At 40.5% G+C, this 25,514-nt stretch overlaps 1 protein-coding gene across 3 annotated transcripts in view; it reads left to right on the top strand.

Annotated features, from left to right (window-relative positions):
* The window catches only part of LOC101465377 (helicase ARIP4), an 83,102-nt gene that overhangs the window by 35,303 nt on the left and 22,285 nt on the right, over positions 1-25,514 (top strand). Inside the window, exon 1 of one of the 3 annotated variants that reach the window (XM_012919890.5) lies at positions 9,129-9,349. The exons of 1 other annotated variant lie outside the window; for it this stretch is intronic. In XM_012919890.5, the coding sequence (XP_012775344.1) occupies positions 9,346-9,349 (4 nt within the window). In that variant the 5' untranslated portion in view covers positions 9,129-9,345. Of the gene's footprint in view, positions 1-9,128; positions 9,350-13,281; positions 13,584-25,514 lie in introns of those variants that run through there. One more of the 3 variants, XM_012919889.4, reaches the window with a different exon arrangement.

Below are 25,514 nucleotides of genomic sequence, written 5' to 3'. Positions count from 1 at the left end.
GTAATAGTCTGTTAATTAGCCTGTTGCTCCCCTGCATGTGTGTAGGCGTTGCTAAGCAGAGCACGCTCCCCGTCGCTGTAGTTCAAACTGAAGAAAAAGAGGTAAACGTGTTTCTTTGCGGCGATTGTTGCAGACACCTGGTGGTTTAATCGGCTACCTGATGCAACACATTGCCTGTTTTTTTTTGCCCACGCTAGATAAGTTACGCATCAGGTAGCTTTTTTTGTAAGATGGACTGTGACTGTAGGTTTTCATTTCCAACGTCCGGAGAGAAAAACAATGGTACAGAGGGGAAAAAACAGCTTACAATACGGGCAGCTTTGGCTAAATCATGAGTCTAACATGCTATACTGGAAATCAGAGAATCATCACAAAGCTCAAATTAAGATTTTTAGCCTCATTTTATTTTATGTTATTAAACCAATATCAGCTTGCTAGCTTGCCTGGTCAGCATGATGTTATCATATGTCACATCTGTTGACTCTATTCAAGGTTATACACCTATTTAAATGAAACTAGCTGTCACAAAGCTGATGATACATGCAAAAAAGATCATTACTAACATGTCTGGTTCTTTGTAACTGCAGTTATTTTTTTAATTGTCACATTCAGGTAGCATCCTATACAGTGGTGTTGAGGCTACTCACCATTACACTATTACAGTACAATTATTCTTTCAAACTGGTGGATCATCCCCTTTTAAAGATGTTAGATGTTCATTTTGCAGCATTAGCAAAGCAATAACAATAAATCACTGGTTACATAAAGTTGCTTGTATATAAATACATGCATTTCCCTCTGTAGTTGAGTAAACTGTAATACAGGGCTTGGATTTTGTTGAAACTAAACCATGATTAAATTATGTTGTAGGATTAAAAGTAAGCAGTTGAAACAAACATTTGTCAGCAAGAGAATGAGCACAATATCTGCAGGAGGAGAAAGGGGGGGGGGGGGGAAATGAAATTACATTTCATAACATCAAGTGTGTGTGTGTGTGTGTGTGTGTGTGTGTGTGTGTGTGTGTGTGTGTGTTTGTGAGACCTGATTAAGGACAGTACAGAATGAAGTGTAGGAGGTGATACAGTAACACCAGCTGGTCTACATACTGACACACCAGACTGTGTGTGTGTGTGTGTGTGTGTGTGTGTGTGTGTGTGTGTGTGTGTGTGTGTGTGTGTGTGTGTGTGTGTGTGTGTCAAAGAGAGAAACAGACTTTGTGCGTGAGCAGACTTGAGATCAGATAACAGACTGGCTTGATGTCAAACTGATTATAAGTTACAATAGCTCATTAGCAAAACCACCTGCATGTTTGTTTTGAATTACGTGTTAGCTGTGGTCCCCGAGCTGCTATAATCTGAACGCATGTTCAGAAAAACTCATCCCTTTTTAGTCAAGAGTGCAGAATCCAAAGATTGGAGACTGATATCAGGGGTTCATGTATCTTCTAATCAGAGATGGGCAGTAACACGTTACTGTAATCCGATTACTTTTTTTCAAGTAACGAGTAAAGTAAGGGATTACTATTGCAAAAACGGTAATTAGATTATGGTGACTTTCACGTAGGAACGCTGCGTTACTGCGTTACTAAAACCGTGATTTTTTTTTGCGAGAATGTCTCATGACAGTGACGTAAGCGAGTGCGACGTTCGTGACAACAGCTGTCTGCAGATCAACAGTGGATAATATATCGAGTGCAGGAGAGAGTATGAGCGTGCAGCGTTTAAAGCGTGGAAGTACTGACCTTACTTTAAGTTTGATTCCATAAAAAGTGACAAAAACATTAGCGTCCATTGTGCGTGGGAAGAAAACTTCTTTTTCCAGCGAAAAAACCCCCTAAACTTCCAAGCAAGCACCGAGTGCGCTACCACGTAATGGGAAACTCACAGAGAAATTCTTCCACTGACCGCCGCGGCACACCTGCACCAGGGTTAACCTCCGCCTACCCTGCTCCTGCTTTACAGGTGAAAATAGAGCAAAAGGGTCTGAGCGCTGAGTCTTTGACTTTATTTATTTTCTGCTGTGTTTTACTTGCATCTATTTGAAAGAGTGAGTGTAAACACACAAAAAAACAATTATTTTATGTGCTGGAATGTGCAGAAAATGGGTTTAAATATTAAACAAATTTCTTCCAGTCAGAGAATGTTGCATATAATTACATTTTTGCTTGATGCATAAAGTTAAAAGATTAAAACTAATAAAACAAGTTTTAAAAAGAGACTTTTCCATTTGATTAAATTTTGTATGATGGATTACGTAGAAAAAGTAGAATTGGGCTGAAAGATCTATCGCTTTATCACCTATTCAGGTTGTAAATCGTGTTTTTAAAAAGTAACTAAGTAACTAAGTAATTAATTACTTTTGAAAATAAGTAATTAGTAAAGTAACGGGATTACTTTTTGGGGGAAGTAATCAGTAATTAGTTACTTAGTTAAGGGGCGACCGTGGCTCAGGGGGTTGGGAAGCGTATCTGTAAACGGAAGGTCGCCGGTTCGATCCCTGGGCTCTCTGTCCTGGTTGTTGTGTCCTTGGGCAAGACACTTTACCCTACTGGTGATGGCCAGAGGGGCCGATGGCGCGATATGGCAGCCTCGCCTCTGTCAGTCTGCCCCAGGGCAGCTGTGGCTACAACTGTAGCTGCCTCCACCAGTGTGTGAGAGTGAATGAATAGTGGCATTGTAAAGCGCTTTGGGTGCCTTGAAAAGCGTTATATAAATCCAATCCATTATTATCATTACTTCTTTCAAGTAACTTGACCAACACTGCTCGTAATAAATAAATAGGAAAAAGGAAAAAGTAACAAAGAAATAACAAACCATATATTTCTGACAATTTATGTTCAAGGTCCTGAAATTAGACATTTAAGAAAAAAAAACCCATCATGGCTTTTTGCTGCTCTAAAATCTTAATTTTGCCCTAAATTTCCAGTTCAAAATGGTTTCTCTGTGAAGTCAAAGCTTTGTTGTGCTGAGATGTGGGTTTCAACTAAACTAACCTTTTTAAACTCAGGCTATTCAAGGAGAGATGGCAGGCAGGTCACAGCTTTCAGGCAGTAAACACATGCTGGAAATCTCTTCTGTAATTGGGCTTTCTGGTCGTGGTTCAAGTCTGACTAATAAATTATAAGGGTGTTGAATAAATCCATCTGTGCCAAAGTTAGTCTTTGCATTAGTAAGAAGACTGATTTGACTTGATAGCATTTACAGCACATAATAAAAATGTGGACTTTGTTGTGTAATTGCAGCTATTGCTCGACATCCAGCGTTAGTAGAGCTGGCATATCAAAGAATGAGATGAGAAGGCATTGGACAGCGAGAAAGAGGGGAATCAGATTTCCATCAAGATCTTGTACTGATGATGGAAGAGTTTGTCAGCTGTGTAAAGTCTTCTCCAGAAGGTCTCTAAATTCTAAATGTGTTGATGGACATGATGTCTGGTATGACATGCCCCGAACACCTCTCCCAGGAGGCATCCTAATCAGATGCCCAAACCACCTCAGCTTTCTTTTTTCGATGTGGAAGATCAGCAGCCCTCCAAAATTTCCACTGATGGAAAAAACCTGGGTGTATTGAATGACCAGCTTTTTCCTGAATGAAAAAGCAGGGAAGCAAAAATCCATTGATGGAAAAACCTGCTCATTCAGTATATTCAAGATGTCAGCTGACCTCATTTTTTGGGCACATAACATTACAAAAGCTTGACCTCACCAACTGAAGCTAACCCAGAAACAAAACACTGCTCTCGCAGGCTTGTAGGCGGGGCAGTAGGAATGATGGGTGCCTCAGGCCACATTAAGTTTTCCCTTTGCCACTGACTCCTATCTTTATGCTCCTTATCAAAGTGAAGCTGTTTTTCGGATTAGCCTCCCTGATAAGCGGTTTTCTGAAGGCTACACAGCTGTTTGGTACCAATCTCTTCACATTGTGTGTGGAAATGCTTCTACTTTTTCTATTAAACATAGGCATAAATTCTACTGCTGATTATTTACAATTTATTTTATATCTTATTAGTATTGATATATTATTTACGATTATATATCTCCGATCATGATCATTCAGATCATCGAATGATCTGAAAGATGGTTGTTCACTGCTATCCTTCCAGGTTTTAATAATATATTGGACAGTCCCAATTTTCGAAGTTACAGCAATCTCAATCGTTGTTTACTTTGCTTAATCTAGACCGATTATTTCTAAAACAGAGTAACATGTCGTGTGCAACCACAGGAAACGTCTTCCATATCAACTTCATCAGTAAGGGTTAAATAACAAGGTGCCAGCTGAAACTTTAAATAATCACATATTCAGTGTAAGGCTTTTACCTAATTTAGTTACATCCAGTTGTGACTTTTTTTGCCTGATACATCTTTGGATTTAATAATTTTCACACATATCTAAACCATGTAACGTCTCACTTATTTACAAAATTGGAAATAAGCTGTCATGGCTTCATCAAAGATGAGGATTTCCTGGTGTTTTTACATTATAAATGACCAGAGTGCCATAAGAGGGCAATTTAGGAATTTAGTAAGTCTTGGTTAAATTAAAAGAAAGACCAAAATGAAATGTCTTTGTAACTTTTTAGGCCGGCACGTGTTTTCAGAACCACTCCAGTGTGTTTTTGCATTGATTCTACATGTCTCCCTTGTTTGGTGGGAGATGATGGTGATAAGAGTTTTTTTTCTTGTCCTTTCGAAACAACAGCTGACAAAACAGTCTAAGCACCAGGTCCCTTTGGTCCCTGTTCAAAGTTCCTCCAATCTTTTTAAGCTGATGTGAATTCATTCATCGTTAGATAAATTGAGTAGTTCCCGTGTGGCTACTGAACTATTCTTGTTTTACCAAGTATCATTTTAATGAATTAACAAATTTCATATTTTAATTTTAAAGTCTGAACCAAACCAGATCTAATCCTTGAGTGTAACATAGCCTAAACAGCCCCTTGGAGGAGGTAATCAGAATCAGAATCAGAATACTTTATTCATCCCGAGAGAAATGATGGAGAATTAATCGTTCTTTTATATTCCTCAGCAGGATTGATCCCTCTAGTCACAGGTCCCTCTCTCCAACCTTAAAGAGTCCACTACGCTCAAAAATTAAAGTTCATAGACATGCTGCATAACCGTGTCTAAAGGCAAAAGTGTAAATTGCCGCAATTAAAAGAAGTGCAATCACAGCCTCTTCATGGCTATGTCTAACTGCTCTGATTTCACCCCAGGATTCTGATTTGAAGTGTGGTTATTCTTGAGCCAAACTTGAGATCTTTAGTTTAGTTTTTCTTTTTTATGTTTTGGGTTTTTTTGCACTATGATGTTTCAAATATATGCAAAGGCTTTTGGGCACATCATGTGTTTCAACATATTTTTTTAACTAAATTCTTTGTGACATGTCTAACAGCACAGTTCTTGTGTCAAATTTTAGCTTTTTTTTTTTTTAGATCATCTCATCCACTTATGGGTGATGATAATGAAAGGATATGCATTGCAATATCTTTTCATGTCATGTATCTGTGGCAACTTTGTACAAAGGAAAGGTTTAGCCAGTTTATCAGTGTTTGGCTCAATAATAAAAAGCCATTTCCGACTTGAATCTATTTGTTGTTAGTTGACCATAGTCTACCAATAGCATCATCAGGTCTCTGAAATGGCCCAAACCAAGTTTGTTGTTCAAATAAATGTTTATATTAATCTGCCAATCAAGTCACAGAAACCTTTACGGTTTGCTAGGTTGTTAACGTCAGGGCTACTTTACGACCAATGTAGCCAACCATTTTGCAGCAGCATGACACCACACCACACCATTTAGAATAGAATAAAAAGCCTTTATTTTGTCAACGTACGTGTGGACAAACAAAAATAATGTCATAGTCTTTAGCAATATTTGACAATGTCCTGAGTGGTGAGAGTGCAGATCTAGAGTTCAGTACTTTGATGTCATTGTGATAGAAGCTTTTCTGTAATGTGAAGGTGTGGAGTGCCAGGTTCCTGTTGGAGCACCTTTATGACAGTTTACAGTCTTTATCCCTGTAGGCAGACTCATTTCCTTTGTGTATTAATCTTGTGGTGTCAACTGAAAACACAATGACTAAGTTGATTTTGTCGGTTGGTTGGCTGCGATTAGAGAAGTGGGCCTAGGGTGCATCCCTGAGGAGCACCTGTGCTATATGTCAGAGTAGGGAAGTGATGGGTCCCCAGTCTAGCAGACTGTGGTCAGATTTGTTAAGAAGTCACTGTTGCAACCTCTGGTGGGCCTGTGGCTTCTGAAGAAGATTCTGTCTGCTGTGATCTTCGTCTCATCCTAATTAGCTTTTGTTGCAACATGATGTCTGCTTCTCAGATATGTTGACTGGTTCTTAAAAGGAACCAAAATAGAACTGACTTTGCTCCAACTCTGAATAACAGGTAAATGGGAGACACTGATTACATTGAAAGTTTAGGTACTGCAGGCTGTGCTGATTACATCAGTAAAGCAGATAAGTGGATATCTCTACATGGCTAGCAATCATATGCATATGAGCCTGCATATGCACCTGCCTCATAAGCCATTTTCACACAAGACCTTTTGGCAGTCTCAGGGCTGGACATTTTTTCACACATTTTCCTTTCTGTAATATAACTCAGAGTAGGAAATGGTTCACTTCAGGCACACTCCCACTACTGGAAATACTCCATGTGGCTTAGAAAAGGTGAGTTTTCAGAATAGAGCATGCAGGAACTACACATGATGCACATATGCGAGCAGTAAATGGAGGAAATTATTTGTTGCACCATTCTCAGATGACATCACACAGATTTGCTACTAGGTCAACTGAAACTAAACTAAAACTAGGGTAAAGAAACATTTAAATTAACCAAAATAAAATAAAATAAAATAAAATAGAGTTTTGAAAATAGCTGATCCAGAACATATTGTGTACTCGCAAAATAAATGAAGTAAAAAATCATCTCGCTTATGTGATCTACCTTTAAAAAATGCTGTGATTATTTTAAGACCCATTCTGAGCTTTTGAAAAATTTGTCTCTATCAAATGTCCTAATGAAGCCGACAGAAGAAGAAGAAAGACTAGCTAACGTCTGATTAGACTTCAACGGGCATTTTCTTTCTTGAATCCACCTCGGTTGGTTGACGCACACAAGAGTTTTGACTTTCAGCATGTGTATAAAAATGGTGATAGAGCAGTGTTTATGCAAAAAAAAAAATCGGTGTGGATATAGACGTCAAATGCATGCAGTTATCTTCTTTGTTGACTCTGGGACTCTAATCTTTTAACAGCTATAATCTTCCCCTGTTAGCAGAAGCTTGTGATTTCTCTCAATCTTTCTTAAACTTGGTGCTGTTTACTGTGCAACAACGCTGTCTCCAGACTTTGCACTGAACACACATGCATTTAGTGTGAGACTATAATATTGGGTGGATTTAAAAAGGCTGCTTTTCTTCTTCTGTTATGTAAAATGGGTCATGCAGTGTAACATTATGGCATAACAAGGTGGTTGATATATTTATTTATTTATTTATTTATTGTTAAAAGCGTTTAGAATATATCCTCCAGTCTAATTTCCTGCTGATCAAACTACTCGGGAATAAAAAAAAAAAAAAGATTATCTGCCAATCTGCTTTCATGATCGACATAAATACAACGCCTTAAATGGTTCATGACATCAATCCAACGTATATCATTCGATTTTCCAAACACACAAAGGATCTCAGTTTTTCATCTAGCTCCTGGCCAAACAGAATATGAAGATGGAAAACAGCGAGGCACAAATGCCTCTCTCTCTCCTCCCTCTGTTGGTCAATCTGGATTATGTAAACAGGGAAGTGCAAGCTCGGGTAGATACCGTAACTGTGGTAGTGTGGCAAAGGTGACCGTGTGCGAGCGCGAGCGTACTCGTTTGTTCCCAGGCAGTCCTGGCTTCACGTTCCAGCTGTCACTACCTGCTCTTTCTCTCCTCCCCCACCTCGCTATTTCCAATTCTGCTGCCCCTCCCCCCCAGACTTCCTTACAATGTGGGTTAGTATGTGTAACCATGTGACTGGGCTATGACCTTTCACCTTATGTGTGTGTGATCTGTGAAGGGTAATCCCACACGACCTCTTCCCTTTCTTTTCGTCACGCTCTTCCACTTTTCTTGTCCTTTAATTACACATCTAGCCATTTTCTATTCCATCCCTTCTTTCTTGTCCTCCACCCTGTCAGGCTTGTGTTTTTCTTCCCCCACCTCCATGGTTCTTACTTCTCTCCACAGTTCGTCTCATCTGCACTGACAGTGTTTGCATTTATGTGTCACTGAAATTTACCATTTGTTGCAGTTGCGGTGTTTACGATGTGTTTATTAGTGTTAATGATGTGCGATGCTGCCCCGAGGAGCCAAAAAAAAAGAATTTTCCAAACAGAAAGTTGTACCACATGACTTTATTCATCTCCTTGTTTCAGCTTTGCATCTTGCAGCCATAGTTTGACTCCAGCATCACCCTCTCTATCGGTTCATATTGATCGCCTCCCCTCTCTGTCCACAATCATAAATCAGGCTGAAGTGGATTTGTGATTATATGTTACCGTTTTAGCTTGTCAGATCTGTATTTACACATTTATTACTACTAAACTAGGCGCCAGTCTATCCCAACCAATAAACAAATTCATATTCGATCGTATAAAATGTGTGCTTTTTGGACACCGAGAGAGATCCTCCAATCTAATGTTTCTGACATCAGTTTTGAAGGATTTCATTTTCATTGGGGCAAAACAGAATCAGCACAATAAAAACTGCCATAAACTATCAGATCGTTCACTCCTCCTCTTCCCCCTTTCCCGATCTCTCATCCTCTTCTTTTCCTCTCATCTTCTCCTCTCTGTCCATCTCTTCCTGGTTGAACCCCATTACCCTTGTTACCTAAGGCAGCTTTCCTTGAGTGGGTGTGTCCTGCTGACATCACACACTGGCTCCTGTGTCGGTTGGCTGGGGGAGGGGAGAAGCAGAGAGAGGCGGGAGGAGGTAGACCGGAAAAGCTGCGCAGTGGCGTTGCGGGGGTGTTTCTACGTACGGCGGTCAGGGGCAGTTTTCAACGACTCATTGTTTTGTAATTGTCCCGATGGTCTTCTGTCCTCAGTGGAGCGCCGGTAAAGCTGCGCGACGAGGCTAGGTGTTGGGTGACTCACACACACACGCGCGCACACATAGACAGACACCTACACACACTTTGACACGCTCGGTTCAGACAGAACAGAGGAAGTGTGTAAACTGTATGAAGAAGGAGCACACACACAGATTGGAATAAGTTTCTGAGAGTGATAAGGAGGAGGCATGAATCTCTCACCAGACTAGGATACAGAAAGTTGCAGCCACATGACATGGGTGAGTAGCTGAAACCTTTTGACTGACTGGTTCAGTGTGAGATTCCTTCTACCGCTTTCTCTCTCTGGTCTCGTCCCCACACGTGTGTTTTGTTCTGTAATCTCTCAGTCAGCCCAGTAATATCTCCTGCTCTGTCTTTTTATCAGTACGAATGCAGACACATTCTATCATACTGACCTATATGTGGTGCCGTGCCAAGTCTTTAGCTGGGCTGTTGAGGCAGAGCAGAGCTCAGAGGTTTCATAAGGCATGTTGTGAAATAGACACAGGGGTTGTCCTTGTTCCTGTTCCTGCCCCCCAAAAAAGTATCTTTGCCTCAAGTTTCAAGGACTTCTGTGTCATTTTATTTATGTAAGACTTTCTTCTTGTTTCTGATTCACTTTTTTTTTTCTTGAGGTTGATGTAAAAGTGTCTCGTCCCAAATCAGTTTTTGTAAAGTATAAGTAGCTTCCAGTCTTTGGGGTAATAGAATAGAATTCAACTTTATTGTCATTGCACATGCACAGGTGCAGGGCAACGAAATGCAGTTTGCATCCATCCAGAAGTGCTTTAGTGATATAGATATATTACAATATATATTAGCAATAATATAGATATGTAAGTAGGGCTGGGCCATATCATACGGTTCATGGTAATACCGGTATAATTTTGGGCAACGATAGAAAAATGAAATATCGCGATAGAATATGGGTAAAACGCGCATGCGCAGCGCCTTTGTTTTCATACGCACATGTCGGAAAAAGCATGGCGGCGAAAGCAAATCGTTGAATGAAACGCAACTTCAGTGGTGTGGAACTGGTTTAGCTTTCGTCCGTCAGATACACAACAAAGCACTATTTTTGGTAGAGCATGCTAGCGGGCCGTCGTTATTACCGTGTTTTTTGGAAAATACGGCACACTTAAAATCAATCCTTTGTCAAGCACCCTTGGCCACTGTACTAGTGTATTTCCATTGTGGGGGTGTTTACTGTAGGGGGGAGGAGACCAGAGGTTATAACTGTAACTGTTGTGTGGAGTTCTAGAGATCAGCCTTTAGAATAGGACTGCAGTGTGCTGATCTCCAGATGCATCTGTAAGAATAATGGGTAATAAAAGGATTGTGTAAAACATGGAAACATCTCAGCGTGATCTCTACCAGGACCAAAAGAATCGCAGAGACCGGCGTTGTCTCAACAATTGTCAGCAAGGAATTTGCATTTGCACTGTTAAATTTTTATATAACTTTAATTCACATAAAACAGCTGCTTGTTTAAGTGAAAATACATTGATGTTTTGTTTTGTTTTTTTGCACTAATAAAGTTGTGGAGTTGTAAAGTATTTTGTCCAGTGTCAGTTATATCGTCAGTTATATCGTTATCACAAATTTTCAAATGTATATCGTGATAAATATTTTTGGTCATATCGCCCTGCTCTAGTAATAAGCCATCTAATCCAGGATGAAGGGCTTCCTGTAAGTTTTTATAACAGTGTTCCCTCAGGTCTGTTAAAAAAATGTAACAAATTGGATTCATTAGCTGTAGAAAGGGTTAGGGTTAGGGTGTTAGGGGTTAGGGTTAGGGGTTAGTAGAGTAAACATTTGCTTGTTTACTCTACTCCATATGAATAGATATGAGTTTGCCACTCAGTGATTTCAACAGTGTTTCAGATCCACAAATAAACTTCTCATATGTTTCAGTGTGCGTTTAAAAATGTGTGGAAGGTAAAACGACACATTTCGAAGGCGTTCTATTACTGAGGTCACTCTTAGTATAACAGTAAACAATCGGTTTTAAGTATTGGACTGTCTTTATAAAATACGTGTGATATAATGTGTAACAGTTTTGAGTTTCTTAACAGAAACCGCATATAAAGTAATAATGACGATCTTATAACACATGTAAGGGTTCTGATGGATGATGTGAGCTTTGATCTTATTTTGAAGGCGTTTCAGAGATGCTCACTCATGCAGAGGCATTCCTCTACGCTCTCTATTCTGTCACACACACACACAGTGGGGTCACCACGGAATCCCGACTCTGTCACTTGTCCAGCACTTAAAACAATCTCACGTGGGAGCGGGGAGATGCCTTTGAACGGGTGTTGTTTTTGTGTGGAACTGTGTGAAGTTAATGGTTCACTAAAGTATTTATTTAGTCTTCAGTGGCTTCAGATCTGTTATAAACAGGTGGGATTTCCAAAACTTTAGCACAGATTTAAAAAGAACTGTTGATTATTTGAATTTATTGACTGAATACTATTAGAATATTCAGTCAGTGAAGTTAATTTCACTAATTTCCATGTTTCCTTCAGTATACTACAGCAGCGGTCCCCAACCCCCGGGCCTCGGACCGGTACCGGTCCGTGAGTCGTTTGGTACCGGGCCGCGAGAGTTGAAATGTATAGTTTTCAGGGTTTTTATCGGTTTTCAGCGTTATTCTGTTATCGTTTTTATCGTTTACTTGGTTTTCCTGGGTCTTTGCACGTGTGTTATGAATAAATCTTCTTTTTTTCGGTACCGGTACTAGTTTTATTTTATTGTATTTATCCGCGACACCTTAAAGGCCGGTCCGTGAAAATATTGTTGGGCATAAACCGGTCCGTGGTGCAAAAAAGGTTGGGGACCGCTGTACTACAGCATCAGTCAGCGCTTAGTATATAAATAGGTGTATTTTGATGGTACACATTAAAAATAGAGCGCAATGAAAATAAACATATTCTCTTATAAATTTGCAGCAGTTTACTTCAGCATTGCTCTCTCACCTTATTTTGAAACACCTTTATTGTGCATTGCCTCGATATTTTTTATGTCCAATCATATCTCTCCATGATGTATTCCTCAAGATCGGGGATGTCAATCATAAGGCTTGGATGCCAGAATCCAATCCAGCCCATTGGATTCTTTTGGAAAATGAAGGAGGGCATATTTTTACTTTTTAGTGTATTTTAATAAGTTTTGCACCTTATGGGGGATAAAGACCTCCCCACTGACTGTTCATACTATACAAAAAGTAATTAAGTAATAGATAAACAATTAAATAGTTAGTTAGTTGCTGTGCTTTCTATATTGACTTTAGAATTTATTTATTTTTAACAAGGAGTCAAAAAAAATTGACATTTTCTATGAATTAACGGAAACTTTCTGTTTTCTAACTACAGGATCACGTGAGTGACCAGGATACAGGATATTGTTCTGTAAATTTAAACATTTATTTCTTACAATTTAAGCCCAAAGAGTCATGCTGACAGATTTCTGTTATTTACTACAACAGCTTTTTTTTGTCGTGTGGAAAAACTGAGACGCATTGTTGAAATTGCATTATTTCTTATATTATGATATTTCAGGGGATTAAATGTGTAAACTTCTTTTCACTGACAGAAACTGGTTTTTCACCAGTCTGCCCCACTTAGGATCAAACTAAGCTATGAGTTTGTGACCCACAAAGTAAACTGATATAGAATTAGAGATCAGTAAAATTAGACTGATCTCGAGGGATCTGTTTAGTGCAGGAAAGCCAAATGATGCATCAGAACGTCTCCTTTATGTGAGTGCACCTTGGGCCTTGAAGTGCGGTAAAAGTTATAATGGCCATTATCACTCACTAGGTGTTTAAAGTTTGAGAGTCTGTGAAAGTCACTTTGTTGTAATGCGTGTTAATCCTCTGACGTGTGGTTGTGTGTACATGTATGTGTAATTTGATCTTTGAGGCAACAACTTTTACAAGCCTTGCTGAGATGTTGTAACGCCTTTAATCATCAACGAACACTTAAATGGTTCCTGCTTCTGTGTATGCTTTGTATTCCTGACTCTGTTTATGGGGGAGTGGTTTAATATGACAGTTTTTTTGTTTTTTTTTTAGCTTTAGTTGAGCGAGGGGAGGAGATTGAAGGGTGGTAGGAGTCCCCCCTCAGCAGGGCCCCAGCTCCAGCATGAAGGGTTATGTAAGTTTTCAGCTGCCAGCCTTCCTAGCTGCCTCTGCCTCACATTCACATAGTTATTGACCAGAAAGGAGCACACAGTGGTGGACCAGTAGTCAGAGAGTCAGTCAGTCACTGAGGTAGTCAATTTAAAGCCCACCTAAGTGTAAAGCCAGGCTAAGAGGAGGGAAGATCCACCTCCTCCTTACTTCTTTTTAAAAGTTTTTTTTCCTTGAAAGGGGAAGCAATTTTGAGAGTGTGACAGGGAGGCAGAGGACACCAGCTTTTCCTCTGTTTCTGATAACCATGCTGCTTCTGGATGAATCGGAATCATTTGCAGGTGGGTGACATAATTCGCCTGAACCGTGTTGAGGTTGTGGAAGCGATTCATCTTTGGGGAGAAAGTTAGAAAGAAATGAGGGGAAAATATGGAGGTGCGTAAATGTTGTATGCGCTATGAATGCTTTAAGAACAGGAAGAAAACGCCACACAGAGAGCTTCACGCGTACGCTGAAGTTTATCTGATGAGATAACGAACAGTGTTACTTGGCTGCAGAGGCGCTTCCTTTCTGCATCCTGTTTCAGGAGAGGCAGCATGAAGAGAAGCCAGAGAAGAGGTGCACGGAGGGGGAAAATGAGTTAGAAGCTGCAAGATGATGAGAAATGGGGAACTTTGATGTTATAAAACCAGCTAAGAATTGACTAGAATGTGCAGCAGTTGTTGATTGAGGGTCGTTAAGTTACTTAACATTGTTGTGTAACACTGGATCTATACCTCCTTAGGCGTGTGCAGTCTATCTGAGCACGCTTTCTATTTACTTTTCTGGTTTCATCTCTTTTTCTCTTCTCAGTCACCGTCTACAATCGCTGCTCTCTCTCTGCTCGATTCGTCCCATTTTTCTTATCTTCCTTCCATCTTTCAGCCGGTCTTTCTCCCACTCGTGTCCACTGCCTCTCTCTCTGTTGTCATCTCAGTTCCTGCCTCCGATTGGCTGTCTCTACGGTTACCTAAACCAATGCCAGTGCTGTGATTGGCGGACGGGGGTAGGATCGGGCCATGCTGGAAGTGTGAGCATGTGGAGGCAGGAAAACATATGGTTCAGCAGACCAGTGGGTTAGGGGGGTAAACGGCTGTAGCTGGAATGAATGAAAATGAAGGCTCTGAGTTCGTTCACATTTCTTCATCTGTTTATCCAGCAAACACAAGATAATCAGAAACTTCAAATCTTGTGTTAGATCAACTTTAATAGTTTGTTTTCAGTCAGATCAGGATTTTAAGTCTTAAATTTGTCTTAATTTGAAGCTGTCTTCACTGAATTTAGATGTACAGTGCAATGATTTGTGAGTCTTGTTGCACATGCGCTCAGTTTAAAGTTGACTCACAGATATTAAAAACATGTGATCGTGTGGATGAAGTAGGATCCAGAGTGGCCCTAAAATCATATTCAGATTGTCCTTGTTCTGCTTTTTATTAGTTTTTTAAGATCCATGTACATTTGCAAACAGTGAACGGAAATCTTGGTCCGGACGTCTTTGCACGTATGCCAAAACTTCCGATAAATTAGACACTGCCCTCCAGGGGCACTTTAGGCAAACAATGGCTTCCCGCAGTGTGCCCAATAGAAATGTAACTATTCAAGGTAAAGTTATGCGTCACGTCAGTCATTGTTTCATTTTATGCCCAATGTTCTGCAGTAAAAAGACAAAACAGTGCAGCTGCAGGGATTTTTACACGTTTTAACAGCAGTTGTTGAGATTAAAACAGGTACTGTTAAGGTCTCCAGAAAAGGTCACCAACTCATAATTCAGGATCTGCCTGATCACGTAAGCGTTTTTTTTAGACTTTAAAAACAGTGCTTTAATTTTGCTTAGCGAGCACCACGGCCCACTGACTCTCCTCTTGTTCCCTTTTGAAAAACGTTCACAGAAAATCCTTTATGGAGAAATAACTGTCTGCATGCTCGTAATTCATGGGATCGCTCTGGGCGTTTGGCTCACTATGAAAAGAGACACTAGATACCTCGTCATGTCTCTGATTGTGCTGTGTCAAATAGCGACGAAGGGTAAAAAGAATAGGACACACTGTTTTTCCCTAAATCTGTTGTGCGTGCGTGTATTTGAGAACAGTGCGTCCGTCAGTGGAGAGAGGGTTTCCGTGAAAAGAAAACAAATTTGACATTTTAATAGCAGCAAAAAGTCTGTCGTACAATAAAACAGGAACAGGCTTGTACTGATTGTTCTTCCATCGTTCTGCACTGCTTGCTCTGTTCAGCTGTAATTGGCCTCAGCATGCCGGGGAGGAACAACCCGTCCTGTTCAGGCCAGCACTGGAGTCCGGGCCAAGCACCAGGAGCACGTGCAGTCTGATTGCTTTCATAACGCCCCGGTGCTGAGGATGGACACACGGCTAATGCTCTCTTTGTCAAAAAGCAGTTTTTATTAAATGTTCTTTCATCTTCCTGGTACAGCAGATTTCTTTGTCTTTATTGTAAAATTTCCCCTTCCAGGTTCGAGTGACCTCTCTTTTTCATCTTTCTCCCATCCACACTTTTCCGAGTGCCTCACTCCTCCTCTCTCTCAAGTCTTAAAGAATTTGACCACAGATTAAAGCAGGTAGCAGATTTCCTTTTAAGAAATTTATACCCCATAAACTTGAGATCTTCTTTAACTTTGTGTGTATCCTCTGCTGCACTTCCAAGTCCTGTTTTACCTCATCTAATCCCCAGTTATTCTCTCTGTCTCATTAAATGGCCGCAGTGCTGTATAATGTTACAGTACAAAAGTCTTTTGATCAGATAGCGAACGTCATGGGTGTGGTGCCTGCACTAAGCCAATACCGGTTACATTATTTCACATTGCTACTAAATATTGGCTAGATTACAACGAGCTTAGAAATCTAAAGATGCTTTTTCAGTCTGCAGTGATCATTTATTCAGCTTCTTTTTGACAACCTGATTGGTAAATGTAAAGAGACGCAAGTCCCTGAAATGATAAACAAATAATTATAAAACAGCCCTATGATAGATTGGCGATGTTTCCAGTGTGTACCCAGCCTGTCGTCCCGTAATAGGTGGGATTGAATTAGTGGAAGAATAACGGATGGATTATAAAATGTGATTTGTTTCAGTCTCTTTATAACGACTTCACAATCATAAATTTTACTTGTATTGATATGTAATTAAATAGTCGTTATGGGTTGAAGAGAAAACAGTGCTTTTGCGGTGTAGCTCGAAGCGTTTCACAATATGAAATGTTTCTTGGTACTGAAAGAGGAGTAATGGGAAATGGTTACGTGAGTTTTGCTCTCTTTCCACCTCCGGAGGAGCTGTGACCGGTAGTTCATTAGCTGAAATGTTTCTCATTGTGTGCCAAAGTGTTAAGATTTTGGGTTGCTCAGAAGATATCTCACAGGGTGTTCAGAGGCTGAAAGTACACACTGTGTGCAAACTGTTGCCAATAAGGGTTTTATGTAACAGGCTATAGTGTGACCAGCACGAACCATCCCGACGTTCTCTCCTTCTCCTCTGGCTCCTCCTCCCTCCTCTGCCTCCCTCCCCAGCAGCAGTGACACACTGGCCTACTAACAGCCTGTTCTACCTCGTCTCACCCCCTCTGCTGTGCCGTCTTTATCACATGGCCGTTGTCTCTCCACCTCCTTTTTTTCCTCTCTGTCTTCTCGTCTCACCGCCTCATCGTTTCTCTGACACACTCGTCGGAATCGCTGCCAACAGGAACATTTCATAACTCACCTGCATCGCTCTAATAAAGCAGCCTTAATAACTCACTCAGGGCAGTGTCTTACATAAGAGAGGTGTGCGCGTGCGTGTGTGTTGCTCAGCATTAGTATTGAGATTTTATTTTCGTCCTCATGGCAAGCACGTAACCCAGTTAAATCTCGGTCAGTCTTTCGGGAGAACAACTTAAAAACTTTGAGAAACTTTCCTGCATTTGGCTGTAATTTGGTTGGGTGGGGTCAATAAACCACAACAAAAAATTACAGAGACAGCGAGTGAGACAATATTTTTATTTGAACTATGAGCTTATAAATTGCTCTAATTTGGCAGGAAGTTCATGATGTATTTGCACTGATGATCATTTACAGATGCCTAGATCTCTGATTTGGTCACATGACCTTATAAAGGTTTAGAACTGCAGAAGTAGAAAGCATTTACAGTATATATCTACCTGATATCATGGCCATGATCTGTTGCTAGTGAGTGAACGACTACAAAAGCATATACAGCGTGCAGCTACTCCTCCCCTGCACTGATAGGAGCCAGTTAAGGTGGTTCAGACATGATGCCTCCTGGATTTCTCTTAGGTGATGTGTTTTTGATGGCTGGCAGGTGGTTAATCGGAAGAGGAAGGTCTGGGAATTCCTGGTTAATGTACGCTCTTACCTGGATAAGCAGATGCTGATAAGGTGGATGAATAGATGGAAGAAGACATTATTCCATCTGTCATCAACTATGGAAAAAGCAGAAATAATACCCTAGCTGTAACTGTCAGGCCAAGTTTAAGAGTTTTGCATTTTTTATAGTTTATAGTTTGTCTGTTGGTATGTTCTTCCAAGCAGTCTGTCCACCAGCGTCACTGTCTGTGCTCCATCCAGCCACCTTAAATAATCTCTGACACTCTCCTTGCCTTAAGAGAACAGCACGGACGCTGCTGAACAGCAGGAGCGAGGTGGAAAATCATGCCGACACACTCATCACTCTGTGTGTGTGTTTCAAAGTCTAGATGTTCTTTAAACGTCGCTGTGAGACCATCAGCTCTTGCGAGTGTGCTCTGTGTGCTTGCAATGCGTTACATCTTTTAATGTGTGTGTGTGGAGGACGTGAGATTCTTGTGAACATGCTGGTTGTGTAACAGCCAGAGGCAGCAGTTACATAAGCGTCCCTTCTCGTCGGACCAGCCTTAGCGGCGGTGGCCTGGCTGTCTGTTGGGGAGCAACTTTTTCCCTTTGTGAGACTCGGACTGCGTAAATGAGAAAGCCAGGAAGTCACTTAATAAAGCAGGTCGTCTTATTGGACCTCCACCTGAACACAAATAGAAGTTTTGTCTTTTCTATACTTTAACTCTTTACACAGCAGACTGACCTTGTCAACATATTCATCAATGACACATCTCCAGTTTGGATCCGTCATTTACGTTTCCACTCGAAACAGTATGTTGAACTGGAAGCTGTTATTTACTTCTGATAACAATCAAACTTTTTGTTTTGAGTTTGTCGGTTTTTCACATATTTTCCATCATGTTCTAGTTTACTAGGAATCTCTGAATAGTTGGGCCACAAGACAAGCCTAAATCACACTTGATGGTATAATTTAGCAGCCATTATATGAAGGTAGATCTTATCTCCAAGCCTCTCTGAAACTGCGATTTTTAATCTCAATTCTAAAGCTATGTTTGCAATACCAACTCAGATTAACTTGAAGTGAAAAAGAATAATGGCAGTTAAACAAGTAGGAGGATGGTTTCATTTCTTTTGTTCAGAGGGTCTTGGATTTCTGGCAGGTTACTACTAAAAGAAAAAAAATATGAACCTCTAGCATAGGAAATAAGAGGGGTTTTTTTTAGATTGATTTCTGCATTTTGTCATTTAAAAATGTGCAGTGAAAGATTTCCTTCACTTCACTTGCGGTGCTCCTGTATTTTCAAGTGAAATTCTACAAATTGCATCGGCTTTCAGTTAGCGTGAAGCAAAATCTTAGCCCTGAGTGAAAATTGGAGGCCAAAAAAGGCCATCAGCCAAGAAACAAGTGAAAATAAACAAAAACTTGTACCAATTCTCACCATTTTATCTCTTGCCTTAGCCCCCAGTTACATGCGAGATCAATAATTGGCCATCTTTCAATTGGGCCCCTTGGCAGATGTGTATTCCCCAACGTCTTTGCTGGTACTGGAATGCGACTGTGACCACAAAGAGGTATATGGTGCTGCACCTAAGACGTCCTCGTGATTTCTTTGGTTGATAGCAGAGGGCTTTGGTGAAAATGTGGAAACTATAAAACCAGAACAGAATAGAGACCATTTCTTCTTCGAAGTTTAAGGGGCACCAGTTGAAACGAGCTGGCTGCTGAGGTAAGGCGACACATTTACTTTGAAGGTGAACGCATTATGCATTATGTTGTTTGTATTACACTTTTTCAAGCTTTACTACCACTCTGCTAGTGGGTTAGCAGGTGTTTGCAGACAAGTTTTCCATGCAAATTACAGGTGACTGCTGCAGGCTGCCGGTGACCAAAACAATCACCAGCAAGTTTTTGCTGCAACAGCCTCGCCAACACTCAGCAACCAGTTGGGGAATGCACATTTTCCCCTCAAGACTGGAGGTTCCCACGGGGGTAGCGGATCAGTCAATAGGTCTGTGTGACTGAAGCCTTATAAGTTTTCTGTGATTATATTTGGATCTACCCTGACAAATTCATCTCTATTTACACATAAGCACTTATTAAAAAAAATATCACCCGAGCTTTTAGTTTCTTATATTTGACAACCTAAATACCCTCCATGCATCCATCCACTTATGCTTGTCCTGATCAGGATTTCTTTAGTAGAGGATAAACCTTCATCAGCATCATCAGCGAAAACGTACAGCACATTATTGTTTGATATGAAGCATCGTGCCAGTAATCAGCTTGCATGTCAGACCGATGGAATTACAGCTTCTAATGACAGCAGAAATTGTTTTATAAATGGATCTCAGCATGGGGGCAATTGTGTACAAGTGAGACTCATTGATGAGGAAAGAAATCCAGCGAAGGAGGAGGAGAACAAGTGACAGGTGAGTGCGATGAGGTGGAAGCAGGATTAGATGGGAAGGGGAGGGTTGAGAAAATGAGAAGCAGGAAAGGACAAGTGTGAAGATGGTGCATCTCTGATTTCATGCAGAGCTGCATTTGGAGTGGAGAAAGTGAATAAAGACTTATAATACACACCTGCAGAATAATGAGCTAGTAAAGCAAATGTAGACTCAGGTGTTTAGTACGCATTCTAACAAAGGTTTAATTTTTTTAAAAAGTAATGAAAAAATAGTCAGGAATAGTCATAATAATTAAAAAATATCAATGCATGAATTGCATTTAAAACCACTTAATTTCAAATAGCTTTTCACTTTTCAAATAAATAAAACTTGCCAGTTACAAAAAAGCATTTTTATTTAAGCATGGCTTACTACTTGCTTCTTGCCTCTAATTCTTGTTGCGTCACAAAGTTGCCCTGTTTTACAGGCATTTTAAAAGTCTGTGATGTTACACAATTTATATTGCAGTTTTTCCAAACATGTTGAATAACTGCAAGAGAATTTGTGGTTCTCGGTAAAGGGGTTTAAAATTGATTCTTTTTTCCACCAGCACTTGTCCAGCTGAGCCTCTTGGGACAGCGTTAAATGAGACGATTAGATGAATCATTTAGATGCTCTGTTACTATAAATATTCTATTCTTCTATTTTCTATGTACTTCCTGGAATACCACGTTTGAATAATAATACAGTTTGTCCTCTCTGTGTGTTTGTGTCTCTGTGCACGTAAAACGTGTGACGCAGAGGATTCTCCACCGCGTAGTAGTAAATATGTGCCATCATCTGTAATCTGCTTACACAGACAGCAGCTGGCCAATGACGGGTCGCGACACAGACAGATTGTCCACTTCAGCCTTTCTTTCTTTCTTTCTTTTTACGAGGCAAGAAAAAGATTGAAAGCTTTTTTTTAATGTTTTAATCTTCAAAGGACATTAGACCCTAAAAACATCCTCAGGTCTCACCATTCCTTGAATGTCTGACTTGATGGAAGTTGGTATGTAGGTCAGAACCTCATATTTCCTGTGTGAGGCTGTGTTTGTGTGCATCTCTCTAAGCTCGCCCTCAGATGTCTCAGGTCATGATTTATAGATGCAATTGAATCTCATGCAGGTGTCGGATCTCAAACTAAATTGGGGTCATCGTCAGTTCATTGTTAATAGAGAAGCTCGGGAAAATGGTACTCGACGACTTCGGAGAGTACCAATCTTTACTCCCAGTTTTAGTTCAAGGTCCAGATTTCTATTCATCTTTTTTTTTGCCAGAGAAGTTTTTTTTGAGAAGCAAAGACAGATTACAGAAGAATCTGCAGTCTGCCATCTGTTTTTCTCACTTATGGGCAAAACTTTGGCATCGCTAACTTGTCAGTTTTTTCAGAGCCAAGAAAACAGCCTGTACCACTAATGACTCTAGAGAAAAACAAGACTTTATGAGGGGACTGATGCGTTATACTGCTGTTAGTACATATTTGTAGGTAATTCTCTTTGGTTACTCTTTTTAACCCTGTAGTTTTAACCTTTCCTGTTCTTCTGCCTCCTCACTTTAAGAAATTGACACATTAGGAGTTGCCACTTACTTCACATAAACACACACACACACACACACACACACACACACACACACACACAGAGTTCTTTGGCACACTTATGTTTGTATGTTCGGCAGCATAGTGCGAAGAGTTATATAAACACTTACATGCATTGATGTGGTTACATAAACTTGGTAAGCAGAAGATGTTTCTTCTCTGCAACCCCACTCAGACACTCATACGTGTCACACCAACCATGAATCTGTTGCCGGTGGCCTTGCATTCTGTCGAGGCTCGTATCTCTCAAGAACATGTTGTGTTGTCTTTTGTGAGGAGCGCTGGGTCTCGAGCCCACAGGGAGTGTCCAACTAAGCGAATTAATGGCTTAGAAAATGTGCTGCGGGTGCTGCTCACTCTGTGACGCTCGCTGGTCCCGGTGAGTCAGCATTTCATCAAGACACTGAATTACTTTCTTTCCCAGCTCTGTCGTGACGGAGGTTGAGCTTTCACCACGTTTCACACTTTGCTTTGACTAATTTTACCCACATATTGTCACAGTTGTTTTCTGCTCCTCGTGGCTTCGCAGCAAACTGATGGTTTAAATCAGTCACCTAGCAACAGTCAGCTCTCCAACTCTGATTCTCACCTTGAGATAACGCCTCAGCTGGCCTTCTGCACAAGGGAGGGTTTTTTTTTAATTAGGTGGGCGGGTCTTGGACGCTGAATTTAGATCAGAACTGAAACTGTGTAGTTACTGCATTTGAAGTGTCTGTGTGGGGGGGTTGCTATAACTCATGTTCTGAACTGAAAGAGTTTTCAGATTCTCATGAACCAAGCAATCATTTAATTAAAACATACTGATAATAAAAGCTGGTGTGACGCTTGGGGTTACGCTCTCAGTGTGTGACAAACTCTGTCGTTATTGCGTTAGATATGCAAGTCTACCACATCTCATGGACCTCCAAAACTCTTACAGCTATAACCACATGTTTATGCTCTTTTGAGTGAGCATATTTGGTCTGCTATGTGTATAGTAGGGGTGCAACGATACACAAAATTCACGGTTCGGTTCGGTTCGATACTTTGGTGTCACGGTTCGATATTTTTTCGATACAAAAAAAATGTTCATGCCTTTTTAATTTGTCATTTATTAAAATTATAAATATATATTTTAACACAAAAGTACAGTTTTTAAATTTAACCCTAACCCTTGTGCGTGTTGTTTTTTAGCTCGTCATATTGCAGCCACAGAAATTCTTTTGTCCATGAAACCATAAAGCTGCACTTTCTTTTTGCCTTATAGTCTGATTTGTCATAACTTCTCCGTTTTGTGGTAAGCTTTTCTTTGGCTGTCACTTCTTCACCCTGACCTGTCTTATTTGGCTCAGCAGAACTAAAATATATATCTGTCTGTGAAGGTTCTCAATCATCCAGGTCATCGTAGTGAAATATATATCCTGCCGCACTCACATAAGCTCAGCGATTCTCTGCGCGATCAACCTCTCACATGTTTAAGCTGCAGGAGATTTCACTTGTCATGTTTGCATAGTAAGCTAACAATTAATAAGACGATGTCAGAGGAATTGGTGCACAAATTATCATCACTCACAGATCAGTGCTGTCGCTCTCTATACACAGTTTGCGCGATTGCAAAGTGAAAGCAAAAAAACAAGCGCAAATTCAAACACGATTTCAATATGTCACATATTGACAGTGGCTCACCCAATGACATAATTACCCAGCTACATTTCTGAAAGAATGCAAAAGCATTGACATATATTTTTCCTTCCTACAATAGCCCGACAGGCAGGGCAGAGATAGCCCCGGGACGTCGGGCTAGCGATATTGCGAGCCCTGTATCTGATTGAGGAATCACTCATCTTTGGAAAAGAGAGTTTATTACAGAGAAATGTCTCTTTCCAAAATAAAAGCTATACTATCCGCTTCTTCTGGGCTATATTCTCAGCAGCATATTAAACATATCAGGTCTCCATAAGGAGAATCCTGTGCTAACAGCTGTCTAAATGACTCGGCTAAAGTTTGTAGCATGCATGCTTGTTGTTTTTGTCTTTGCACTAGGATGATGTCGGTGTAAATGTGCAGTCATATTCGTTGTGTTCCCACTAGTGCTTTCAGGTTAATCTCGTTGAAATAACCTTAACGCCACAACACGGCAAATCTCCGTTAACGAGCTACCCTATACAGAGGGGCTAGACGGCCAACACGTTAACGAGCTAACTGCGCTAACACACTAGCTCCCACCCATGTAATTGAGCATTGCATGGCACATCCAACATACTGTTTTACTTTAGTCCATGACTCGCTTACCTTCAGGGTCATACGTCACATGAAAACCAAAATAATTCCAAACGCCAGATCTGAATGAGGGTGGGGAGGTCCACTTCTGTCTTGCTAGCTTGCCCTGCGCTCTTCCTTCTGACCATGCTGTCTGTGTTGAGTGCTCAGTGAATCTGCGTTCGACTACTCCGCCTAGGCTGCACTCTCGAGCCTAGGCGGAGTAGTCAAATGCAGATTCACTGAGCGCTCAACACAGACAGCATCGTCAGAAGGAAAGTTGATAAAATAAATTACAAATTTTGTATTGTTCTTTTTTTTTCTCCCCTTTGGTTTTCTTTCTTTCTCTCCCCCTCTTTCTTTCATTCTTTCCCCCTGTCCTATCCCACAGTCATGTCTGTCCCGTTTGCAACTGAAAATAAAATAAATTCATAATTATAATAAAGGTCAATCAAATGGACCAATATGATGATCCACTTAAAATAAATCCTCTTGGCATCTTTCTTGGCCTCAAGACAACAATTCTGATGGCTATAGATCCAAACGGGACACAAAAAAAAAAAAAAAAAAAAAAAATTTTAAAAAATTGTATTGTTCGATACATATGCGTACCGAACCGAAAGCACTGTATCGAACGGTTCAATATCGATACGAATATCGTTGCACCCCTAGTGTATAGATATGCTGGTATGACTATATGTGTTCTCCAATATGTGCCGATTTTAAATCTTCCCAAAATAATGCAGAAAAGGGTTTGTTTGACATGGTGCGATCTCCTAGTTTGCCCATCTAAACCCTTCAAACCCCACTTTTTACAATCACAGCACATGCCATGTAAACCTCTGTCTTCAATTGAAATCATTAGGTTGCGAAATAAACTGTACATCTAGAATATCATCCACTATTTAGATATCAAGTTGTTTTATTTAATACCAATTGGCCTTTCTCCTACTCATGGCAACACTAATCTTTAGTGTTGAGATTTATTTATGTTCATTTCATCAGAAATCATAAATAAAATCTTTAGTGTGCTGAAGTGGAAAGTAGCATGGAAATAATAAGCCACCAAATGGTAATATGCTACTCAAACTGGATTTCCTGCTTCCTTGTAACTGACAGGTTATTGGTTTTTAGACATAATGGAGAATAGACCTGAGAAATTGAATCTGTGAGCAGTTTGGCAGGAGTTGCTGATACTGGAGGGAATCAGGTGATGAGGCACAAAGCAAAGGCCATTTGATGCAATTGCGATCCATATTGCATTATGTAATATGTTTGTGTCTGACTTCCTGCAGCCGATGACATTTATCTTCGCCGGCTATTTTGATTGGAGTGCTTCCAAACTCGTCCTCACAGAGTTATGAGCACAGCACTCAAGACGCAAGTGTACGTTAGCAAAGCATGATTCAGGAGAGGCTTTTGCTTCCTCGGGCCCTCGGCAGAGAGTATTGAACAGTTTATCTGTTATATAAGTTATTTTTGCACATTTATGCGAGCGTGTTGTATAACCTGTCGGGCCGTAATGCGACGAGATTCTCCCCCCATGTGTGCGTTCGCGAGTCTGTGTATGGGTCTGTACATCTTCCTGTATATATGAGAGGCACTTCATCGTGACAGCTTCCAGATTGCTCTCTGAAACACGCTGTTAC

This window comes from Maylandia zebra, linkage group LG20 (assembly GCF_041146795.1).
Source record: "Maylandia zebra isolate NMK-2024a linkage group LG20, Mzebra_GT3a, whole genome shotgun sequence".
In the NCBI taxonomy this organism is placed as follows: Eukaryota; Metazoa; Chordata; class Actinopteri; order Cichliformes; family Cichlidae; genus Maylandia; species Maylandia zebra.
Note: the sequence above shows the minus strand (reverse complement) of the source record. Positions and strands in the feature narration are given on the sequence as shown.